This window comes from Eucalyptus grandis, chromosome 1 (genome assembly GCF_016545825.1).
Source record: "Eucalyptus grandis isolate ANBG69807.140 chromosome 1, ASM1654582v1, whole genome shotgun sequence".
Taxonomy (NCBI): Eukaryota; Viridiplantae; Streptophyta; class Magnoliopsida; order Myrtales; family Myrtaceae; genus Eucalyptus; species Eucalyptus grandis.
This window is the reverse complement of record NC_052612.1, coordinates 19888285-19899935: the sequence shown is the minus strand read 5'-3', so window position 1 is coordinate 19899935 and position 11651 is coordinate 19888285. Positions and strand designations below refer to the sequence as shown.

The 11651-nt window shown below is 39.4% G+C and overlaps 2 protein-coding genes across 2 annotated transcripts; both read right to left on the bottom strand.

Annotated features, from left to right (window-relative positions):
* Nucleotides 1-1930: 1930 nt before the first annotated feature.
* Nucleotides 1931-5044, bottom strand: LOC104451243 (protein DETOXIFICATION 21). The gene is made up of 8 exons (XM_039317673.1): nt 4772-5044; nt 3608-4149; nt 3248-3334; nt 3057-3113; nt 2753-2983; nt 2410-2536; nt 2182-2268; nt 1931-2107 (listed from the first exon to the last, which is right to left on the bottom strand). The coding sequence occupies exons 1-8, from the start codon at nt 5042-5044 to the stop codon at nt 1931-1933; spliced, it is 1581 nt and encodes a 526-aa protein (XP_039173607.1).
* Nucleotides 5045-7621: 2577 nt separating this feature from the next.
* Nucleotides 7622-11080, bottom strand: LOC120286173 (protein DETOXIFICATION 21-like). Its single transcript, XM_039308808.1, has 8 exons — nt 10606-11080; nt 9433-9974; nt 9079-9165; nt 8892-8943; nt 8557-8794; nt 8146-8264; nt 7918-8004; nt 7622-7848 (listed from the first exon to the last, which is right to left on the bottom strand). Exons 1-8 carry the CDS (start codon nt 10876-10878, stop codon nt 7771-7773), a joined length of 1476 nt encoding a protein of 491 aa, XP_039164742.1. The 5' UTR covers nt 10879-11080; the 3' UTR covers nt 7622-7770.
* Between the last annotated feature and the right edge of the window lie 571 nt (nt 11081-11651).

The window sequence follows — 11651 nt, the reverse complement described above, 5'->3', positions numbered from 1 at the left end:
GTTCAGTTATCTCTAGAACAGCGTAAATTTCAATATCTGCAAGCAATGTTCATGTCGAGACATTGTGGCATGACATTTTTAATAGTGAAGATGAAGCGAATCTAATGCTAGTGATGGGCATGAGGACAAGCATAGGTATTTTGCACGAATCTAAAGCGAAGTTTTTCTAACAATTAAACTCAGATTTGACTCACTGAAAAGCCAGATTCCACCGAAAGTGGCAGAGGGAGAGTTGTGTTATATTCTTTGTTGGCATGTTTATGCATGTAATGGCCAAAAGACATCAGGAATCTTGACTCACCCCACGACAACAATCATACCTGTTTCCACTTTCGTTCGTTGAAAAAACTCTCGTCCTCTCTGGTCGAATGGGTGAGTTTTGCGTCGAGAACGACAAAAAACGTCGTGATGGAAGAAATTGTCCGTAGTTGTGAATTGATTTAAGAATAGGTTAACGTCCTTTTATATGTAAATTATACTGTCACTTCCAAGCTTCCATATTTGAATATCGATACACGTTATATGATGTTACATATGCCAACTGAGAATGTGGATTTTCTTTTGGTCCAAGAGCTGTTGAAAGAGAAATTTAAAAATTAAAGGGAGAAAAGGCTGTCGGGAAAAAGGCATCGGATCCTATGAGAGCTCAGTTGTGGTTTAGACAAAACTCACTAGCATTAAAGAAATCATTTGTGTTTCACGTCATTTCAATAAAGTCAAGCTTTGCATCTTGTAAAAAAATAGAGAATTAAAATCCTTTGTTTGTTTTATAGGGTTAATATCACGAAAAATTCTAAACCGTTACACTCGTGATAAATTTATTTTAAATTAATTTTTCAATCACCAAAATCCAAAAGTGGTACATCTATTATAACTTTACCTTATATTCATTTATGTTAAATTTTACTGTTAAATAACCGAGGTGAATGACACATGATAGTTAAACGATATACCGGTTTGTTGTTTTACTCTCCGTTTTGTCACGAATGTATTAGCTTGTCGTTTTTTGTGATATTAATCCAATTTAATGGACTAACGGAGGATAAACTTCACAAATGTATAGTTTAGGTTTTTTGATAGTCAAAAAATTAATTTTGAGCAAATTTATTATAAGTGTATAGTATGAGATTTTTTACGGTAAAAAAATTAGTTTGAGATTTTTGTATTAACCTTGTTTTATTTAGAAATCAATCCAACTTGAACAGGGACGGATTTTTGTCACACAAAACAGGTGGTAGGGAAAATGGCCAAGCGGAACGAGGTGAGTGTAGGCCCACTCCGCTCTGCCACCTCCCTGATCTCATTCATCGAACCCTCAACGAGTTGAACCGTATGGGCACGCAGAGACCATAAGTAATATCAAAGTTTTATACGTATCAGAAATACTTACTTCATCAGTAATATCAAAGCGAATACAAATGATCCAATCCTTTTATCAATCTTATCATTTCATATATCAATTGTCTTCCATTGATTCATCTCATCAAATCATATATCAACGGTCCATTATATTGACCAATTTATTGCTCAATATCAAACTATAGACATGATACTATGTAAAAGTGATCAAGATTCCCCACTTGACGATGTCTTAAATTATTATCAAGCGGTGGCTCAGCCTAGAAGAATAACCTAAAATCAATATGGTTCATAGTGTCAAAACTACTCGCAAGCAGATTACATATATTGAGCAATTACATTTCCTACATGAAATAGGGAAGAGGAGGAGAAACAATGCATGGAAATACGTCTTTTCTCATTTCAATTGCCCCTTTAATAGATTTGTTATCTAGTCATCTTTTGAAAGGATTTCCACTGAACTGAAGTTCCTCTTTTGAAAGTACCTGTAAGCTTACCTTATCAAAATGACAATTTGATACGCATTTTACAGGACGTTATATGATTATTAAGGCGCTTAAACTGTAATCAATCAAATCAGTTCCCTTGCTAGGAATTGGAGATATTCAGATGCGACAGAGAATTCTTCGTTATCTCCACAATAATAAGAGGAGAACGAGAAAAAGATTGAATCATACACCCGTTCTGCCTTGCGTGATCCTTCTTCAGCCACGAACCACTTGTTAACGCGTGTTCGAGCTAGTAATACCTGCAGAAGGACATTGAGACTTATTGACCCTCACAATCATCAGGAATTGACGAGAATAGTAAAATCCAGCGCACCTGCTTATCCCAATCAGTTCTGAAGGTAATAACGATCAGTACTACTGTCTGAACGAAGGTTCCGAACAGCATTCCAACCCACACGCCCTACAAGACAGATGATCGAGTGTTAGGAATTTCAATTTTGCAGGTGCAGATCAAGAGCTTCAGCCCATTTTGACATGTTTCGCTCATTGACATGCAAATTCGTCTACGCAGACTGTCTTCGAAAGGAAATTAGTAGCTCACTTTCACTTGCATACTTAGAATATAGGCAAGCACGACTCCCACCGGAATCCCAACTAGGTAATAGCTCAAGATGTTGACGTAGGGTACTGTGCTCCGCCAACCAGCTCCAACGGCGACTCCCGATAAATAAATGCCGAGAATAATGTTTGATCACAATGGATTGCCATATTTCTCAAATTGTATGGGATCTCATTGAATCCCATGAAAATTATATGCATTGATCTATTAAGTGTATGTCTTCTCACAGTCAGTGAATCAAAAACCATCAAGAACCTCTCTAAGGAACATTGCACTTTTATTTATCTGATCAGGGGGGAATAGTAGAGAAGAAGTACCGGAAGGCACCGGTTGGACGCTGTTCAAAAGTATGGAAATAGCCAGAAGAGGGGACAAATCAGCCACGGCATTGACCACCTCATCGCTCTCGGTGAAAATATAAGCCAGACGCCCCCTGAAGAAGAGGAAGAACACAAAGAAAGCAAATCCAATGCCGAAGGATGTGAGCACTGTCATCGTGATTGAGAACTTTGCCGATCTTGAGCTCCCTCTTCCTCGTTCATTAGATACTCGAACGCTGGAAAGATATGCAAAATTCAGAAATTTTCTAGTAAAGCGCAAGTCTAGAGTTGTGACTTATGGGGTTATACCTTGCTGCAGCCAAGAAACCGAGAGAAATCATCATTTCCCAACCATTGATGTTGAGGCTGCAAGTAATGAAATTAAGCTATTTCATTTCAGTGAACAAGCCTTTGATAAAAGATCCTTGTAACCCAGGGCATTTCCCCAACGTAATAGATAACACCCAAGAGCAGTAAGAGTGGAAGTGCAAAACAAGTACCAGATAGCGAGCGCATTGATGGAAACCTCCGCGTTTTCCATGTTGCCTGTTAGAAGAACCAACACCGTGTTGTACCACAGCTCGAGACTGACAATTAGAAAAATGACAGGAATTCAGTGAAAATCTTACATGTCAAAGAAAGCACGTGCTGCTATCCGCTTCAAATGCAAGATTGCCAGTTTCCAGATTTCACCATTTGTTTGATAACAAACGATTGCCGATCTTCCAAATCGCACATCAGAGCATGTAGATAATACATAATTTGACCAATAAAAATAATGCTGATCCACACAGAAATTTAGCAATTAGTTTGACTTCAAGAATGAAATCTCATTTCGTGGTGATGAAATGCTGCCTTACCATAGCATGGCGCCAGATGATACCGAGAGCTTGATCACTGGCCACAAGTCCTTGAAGGCCGAACTGGAGAAACCATTCCATGTATCTCGGCAACCTCCGCACATCACAAACACGAGTTGTCCAATATTAAGGAGCCAATATGCCAAAATGGTGGAAGCCATAGCGCCTTGAATTCCAAACTTGTATTTTGTGGTCCATAGCCATGAGAGACATAGATGAACCACCACCAAGAGCGCCGCTATGTAAGCAATGATCATGTTCTTACTCTGCGCTTGGAGAAACATTTGGCAGGTGAAAGACATGATGAAGGCGAAGAGGATCGGGATCAACCAGGGGGAGATTTCTCCAGCAGCATCTGCAATTTTGTCTTCCTGACCTAAGGCCTTTAAAAGTGGTGCAGTGAAGATGAACAGAGGAACTAGAAAGATGGAGCATATTGTTAGGACAATCCACGACCTCTGGAGGTACACTCCGAGCATGTGGTACTGCTTCGCACCATAGGCCTGGCCACATAGGATCACTAGAGCACTTGCCATGCCGAGCTGCAAGTTCCATGGACAGAAGCATGTTTTAAATCATTTCAGAACTCAAATTTCTGAACAGCATCACATCATGACACTATTAAAGGGTCCTCCAACAGGTGATGAAAAGCTATGCGTGGAGATGTTCTTAGCGAATTTACTCAATGTCTTGGCAGTCATGCTCTTCTTCAATAGTAAAATAGTGTTTATTTCATTCAAAGCGATAGCCGCAACGCAAAATGGCTAAGGTTCGACTCCAACCTCAATTTCCTTTTTGCTCTTTCATTTCTGCATGCCTCGTTCTCATAACAATTTCTTTGGCTCCAACATATTCTAAAAATCAATCAAAAGCTGACGAGCTGCTTCCGTGAAAAGCCGGTATTGGTGTGGTGCTTTGGGGAAGCTATTTTGCGTCCTTGAGCATTATATTTTCAGGGACATAAGATTGCTTCTCTGCAGAAAACTATCATTCCTTATTCAGTGCTGGGCTCAGCGGCCCACTATGTGCTTAAGAAGCATCTATAAGCAATAAGTACAGAGATAGAAGTACTCTTTTGCAAATTAAAGAGATTGATTTAAGATGCATGATTATATGATGTGCAAAAAATCGACAACTAGGTAATTGAAACATGATGAAACATACCAGGGTGCCATTTACGAATCTGAGGAGGACGGTGCAGACGAGAGAATAGGCAGCCAATTCAGTGGAGCCGAGGTGGCCGATAAAAGATAGACTGATGATATAGATCCCGAAGTTCGAGAATCTGGTGAATATTGCAGGCGCTGTGATAATCCACATCTTCTTGGTCTCACTCCATATCCTGTCCTTCAGTGGTTCATCCTCACCACCATCACCAACTTTCACTGCTACTGATTTTTTCAGTAGCTTCTTGGTGGCCTCTCCCTCCATTGCCATAGCTAGTAATTAGATCTATGTTCACTTTATAGGCCCAAGACAACGTCCCCCATTCGAATCAGCGGTAAATTACAAGCACAGTTTGAATCAAATTAAGCAGTGAGGGAGTGGATTTCCCAGTGAAAGAGTTGCCTCTGGTGTAGACATGGCAAGAATCATGGCCTGTGACAGTGAGAACTCGCAATAAAACAGTTGATAGTGAGGTAGTGCGCTCATGTCACATGTTCAGAGTTGCGAAGCGCATCAGTGCTTTGATAACTAGACTCTCTTAGCTTGATTCAGCGAAAAAATGAAATGACCCTCTTAGCTTGGACAGAGCTTACGAACTTATAAAGGAGTAACAGCACCCAAACCTCAACTGCAGATACACCAACATTCAAGAGTCGCGAGTCTTAAGTTTGTGAAGTGCAGATCTAAAAATGGCATGAACAAGACGAACCTGTGCTGATATAGGGGCAATCAAACCCAGCTCAATATATCAACAAATCATCACCAAAATTCGGTATGGTGAAACATATGATTGATGGCCTTCCTTCTTTTGTTCAGTTATATCTAGAACAGCGCAAATTTCAATATCCGCAAACATATGATTCCAACTGGCATCTGGAATCTTAATTCACTGTTTTCACTTGGTTTCCCATACATGAACTCTGAAACACTAACTCACATGATGAATTCGTTCATTGAAAAAACTATCTTGTCCTCTCTGGTCAAAAGGTCGTGTTCTGGTCGAGAAAGGCGAGAAATGCCATGGTGGAAGGAATCTTTCATAATTGCGAATTGATTTAAGAAGAGATTAACTTCCTCTCTATATGTAAATCATTCTATAACTTCCAAGCCGCCACGTTTGAATACTTATAAAAGTCACAAGATGTTACATATGCTAACTGAGGATGTGGATTTTCTTTTGGTCTAGGAGCTGTTCAAAGAGCAATTTAAAAATTAGGGGGAGAAAAGGCCATCAGAATATAAATTATCGATATAACTCATGATATTAGAGTTGTCTATTTAAAATTACAATTTTTTTTTTTATATTTAAGGTGCATGTTGTTTTATTACGTGAATAATTTCCATTTAACTTTACATTATTTCAAATACCACAAAAATAACCAACCGTATAATTAAACTAATATATATATATATATATCTACTATTAATTTATCTACATCTATACTACTATTTAATAGGATGAACAAATATAAATCTTGAGTTAATAACACGAAAAACATCAAACTGGTATGCATGTACAAATTGGAATATTTATGACAAATTTACCATATGTTAGTTTCCATTAAATTGGATGAATACTTGTTAAAACTACAAATTGACATAACTGTGATAAATGAAAGAAAAAACTCCAAACGGGTACTTTCGTCAACTGTCACGTGTCATTCAATTCAGAAATTTGACGATAAGATTTAACGGAGATTAACAAATGATAAATTTATCACTAGTATACCACTTTTTAATTTGAATAAATTTATCACATGTATAATACTTTGGAATTTTTTCAGGATATTGATCCAAAAATTTGAGACAATCTTGGCAAAATAAAGGACAACTAGTTGGCAATCACCTCTTTTAGTATTCAACTTAACTAAAGTACAACTAAATTGTATGGTTTTTATGAAATTGAGTGCAAAAATTCTAAACCTAGCCTTTAAAATAGACTAAGTGGGCAAAAATATTAGCCAACTCGATTGTCTTTTTATAGTTCAATCTTAACCATGTACAAATTACAATTTAACTCTAAGTCCTTTAATTGTTCCAATAAAATCTTAAACTTTGAGGATAATCTTAATGTAGTCATCCTAGCATAAACTTATTCGAAATTGCTGATGTTGCGGTTTAATCATTGTTGATTGTCCTTGTGGCACCTCAGAGCTACGCTGTAGATGAAAACATTGTTTTGATTAATTTTTTGAACTTTCAAATTTATTTTGTTCTTCTTTTTCTTTCCTTTTGGTTACTGTTCATATTTTTCTTTTCAAAGGATCGTCTTCAACATCTGAGAACGCCGATCCGGAATTGAGAACACCGGCTGTCAACCTTTGAGAACAATGATGTGCACGGAGCATCTAGTTCAGCTTGAATTCGAGAAGCATTGGACGATATCATCTCGGCCCTAATCGATGGCCGAGTGAAGCAATGTCTAGCCGTGCTCGGGTCAACTAAATCCTTGGGCTCCCAGTCTGGGTCGCTCCACCCTAGCACCTCCCTTGTCCCGTTCATCGAACCCTTGGGGACGAGTTGAACCATTTGGGCCTCAAGCTCTATGCCACGGCGAAGGTTAAGTCAGCTAGATTTGGGGCTTGAGCTCAATGCTGCAACGGAGACCGAGCCTATTAGGAATCGTTGCACAATCACAAAAAAATAGAGAGTAAAAGTGAGAAAGAGAATTTGAAATGCAATGTTTTCCTTTGGTTCACCCTTAAATTAGCCTATGTCTAGAGCTAAGAATTCTACGCATTTTTTTTTAATACATACATACATACATACATATCTAGTAGCTATTCAATGGGATTCTCGTGCTTTGACGGGGAGTATGAACCATACTCGAATAGAATCACCAATCAATTATATGGCAATTTGATACACATCTTATTAAATTGGCAATTTGATACACATCTTGACGGTTCCCTTGTTGGGAATTGAGATTTGTAAATCTGATACAGAACCTTTCGCTATCTTCAAGAGACGAACAGGAGAACAAGAAAAGAATTGAATCAAGCACTCGTGCCAGTCTTGTGTGACGCGTCTTCAGCCACGAACCACTCATTAACGCGTGTTCGAGCTTGTAATACCTGCAGAAGGACATTGAGACTTGTTCAAAATAATCAGGTATTAATGGAGAATAATAATTTCCGGTGCACCTGCTTATCCCAATCAGTTTTGTAGGTAATAACGATCAGTACTACAGTCTGAACGAAAGTTCCGAACAGCATTCCGATCCACACGCCCTACAAGACAGGCGATTGAGTGTTAGGAATTTCAATTTTGCAAGTGCAAGCCAAGAGCTTCAGCCCATTTTGACATGCCTCACTCATTGACATGCAAATTCGCCAATGCAGTCTGTCTTAGAAAAGAAATTAGCAGCTGACCTTCACTTGCATACTAAAGAAATAAGCAAGCGCGACTCCCATGGGAATCCCTACTAGGTAATAGCTTATGATGTTGACATAGGCTACTATGCTCTGCCAGCCAGCTCCAACGGCGACTCCTGATAAATATATGTCAATACTAATGTTCAATCACAATCAGGTACTAATAATTCAATATTAATCCATCACTTATTGCTCACATCATACAATAGATCGCCATATTTCTCAGATTGTATGGGACCTCACTGAATCCAACAACACAAAAACATGAATCCTATGAAACTTTTGTGTATTGATCGATTAAGTTTATGTCCACTCATGCCAGTGACAATCGAAAACCTTCAGGAACTTCTTTAAGGAATATTGTAGTTTATTTGTCTGATCAAGAGAGAATAGTGGAGAAGAAGGTACCGGAGAGCACTGGTTGGATGCTGTTCAAAAGTATGGAAATAGCCAGAAGAGGTGACAAATCAGCCACGGCATCGGCAACCTCATCGTTCTCTGTGAAAAGATAAGCGACACGCCCCTTGAAGAAGAGGAAGAACACAAAGAGAACAAATCCAATGGCGAACGATGTGAGCACCGTAATCTTGATTGAGAACTTTGCTGCTCTTGAGCTCCCTCTTCCTAGTTCATTAGATACTGAACGCTGGAAAAGCATATAAATTTCAGAAACTTGCTAGTAAAGTGTGTGTCCAAAGGGAATTAATGGTCAATAGGAGTCTTGACTCGTGATTATACCTTGCAGCAGCCAAGAAACCAAAAGAGATCATAATCTCCCAACCACTGATGTTGAGGCTGCAAGTAAAAAAATTATACTATTTCATCTCAGCGAAGTAGCCTTGGCTGAAGAAATTTGTGTAATCAAGGCATTTCCCAAATGTAATGGAAAACATCTAAGAGCAGAAAGAGCGGAAGTGCAAACACAATTACCAGATGGCGAGCGCATCGATAGAAACCTCCGCATTTTCCATGTTGCCTGTTAGAAGAACCAACACTGTGTTGTACCACAGCTCCAGACTGACAATTAGCGAAGAATAGGAATTCAGTGAAAATCTTGAATGAAAAGAAAGGATGCGCCACTATTCACTTCTGATGTGAGATTTCAAGAATCAGATTTCTCCATTTATTCGAGAACAAAAGATCGTCAATTTCTAAATTACCCATCGGGCACATAGATACCAAATGGTTAGGCCAACTAAACTAATGCTGATCCACCCAGAAACTTATCAATTAGTCTGAATTCAAGAACGAAATCTCATGTCTCGGCGATGAATGCTGACTTACCATAGCATGACGCCAGATGAAAGCGAGAGCTTGATCACTGGCCACAAGTCCTTGAAGGCCGAACTCGAGAAACCCTTCCATGTATCTCGGCAACCTCCGCACATCACGAACATTAGTTGTCCTATATTAGGAATCCAATATGCCAAAACGGTGGAAGCCATAGCGCCTAGAATTCCTAACTTGTATTTTGCAGTCAATAGCCATGAGAGGCATAGATGAACCACTGCCGATAATACCGCTACGTATGCAATGATCATGTTCTTACTTTGTGCTTGGAGAAACATTTGGCAGGAGAAAGATACGACCAAGGAAAAGAGGACCGGGATCAACCAGGGCGAGATGTCTCCAGCGACCTCCGCAATTTTATTTTCCTGGCCTAAGGCCTTTAAAATTGGCGGGGTGAAGATGAACAGCGGAACTTGAAAGATGGAGCAGATTGTTAGGACAATCCATGATCTCTGGAGGTACACACCGAGCATGTGGTATTGTTTCGCACCATAGGCCTGGCCACATAGGGTCTCTAGCGCGCTTGCCATACCGAGCTGCGAGTTCCACGAACAGAAGCTGTAGTAACTCATTTTAAAACTCAAATTTCTGGACATCATCAAGCGAACTACATGACGAAAGGTTCCTGTGACTGGCGATATAAAAAGAGATGCAGGGAGATGTTTTTGGCGAATTCACTTATAAGTCTTGTAGGTCATGCTCTTTTTCGACTATAGCATAGTATTGTTTCGTTCGACGCCAAAGCCACAACGCAAATGACCTAGGTTCAATTCCAAACTCATTTTGCTTGTTGCTCTTCGATTTCTATATGCCTTGTTCTCATCACTGGCTTCAACATATTCAGAAAGTCAACCAAAGCTGACGAGCTGCTTCCATGAGAAGCCAGTACCGGTATAGTGCTTCGGGGCGGCTATTCTATGTTTGAGCATTATTACTTAAGGGACATGAGACTGCTTTACGAAAAAAAATTTCATTCATTATTCACTGTTGGGCTCAGCGACTCGTGCTTAAGAAGCATCTATAAACAATACATAAAGAGATAAAAAAGCAATTTTTTGCAAATTAAAAATGTTGACGTAAGATGAACAACAGCGAGATACCATATTACATGATTATATTATATCAAAAAATTGACACCAAAATAATGGAATACACGCTTAAACATACCAGGATGCCGTATGCGAATCTCGTTAGGACAGTGAAGACTAGAGAATAGGCAGCCAATTCGGTAGACCCGATATGGCCGACAAAAGCTTGGGTGATGACATAAATACCAAAGGTGGAGAGTCTGGTGAATATTGCAGGCACTGCGACAATCCACATCTTCTTGGTCTCACTCCATATCCTGTCCTTCAGCGGCTCATCCTCACCGCCATCACTGACTTCCGCTGCTACTGATTTTTTCAGCAGCTTCTGGTTTGCCTCTCCCTCCATTGCCATGGCTAGTTTTTAGATCTAATGTTCACCTTATATACCCAAGACAACGTCTCCTACTCCTGTAAACTACAAACACAGTTTGAATCAAATTAGGCAGTGAGGGAGTGGATTTCTAGTGAAAGAGTTGCTTCTGGTGTAGATATGCCAAGAATCATGGCTTGTGACGATGAGAACTGGCAATAAATCAGTTAATAGTGATGTTTGTGCGCTCACATCGCATGTTCAGAGTTGCAGGGCGCATCTCTGCTGTGATAACTAGACTCTCTTAGCTTGGTTCAGTCAAAAAAATGAAAAAGAAAAAGAAAAGAATAAGACCCTCTTAGCTTGGACAAAGCAAACGTACTTATAAAGAAGTAATAGCACTCAAAACTCGAACTGCAGATACACCAACAGTCAAGAGTCAAGATCTAAAAATGGCATGAATAAGACAAACCTGTACAATTATTTCCAGCTCAATATATCAACCAATCATCACCAAAATTTGGTATGGGAAATAACATGATTGATGGCACTTCCTTCTTTTGCTCATGTCGAGACGCACGCACTAGAAATTTATCAATGCAGTGTGGCCATGTCATTCTTATAAATGCAAAGTTGTTTTGCGCGAACCTAAAGCCAAGCTTTTCCAACAGTTATGCCTCAGATTTGACTATTCTACAAAGTGGCAGAGCGAGAGTTGTATTATTTTTTTCATTTGTTGGCATGTTCATATGTGTAGTGGCCTGAAGGCATCAGGAATCTTGATCGGCCCCACGACAACAACCATGTCCTCGATT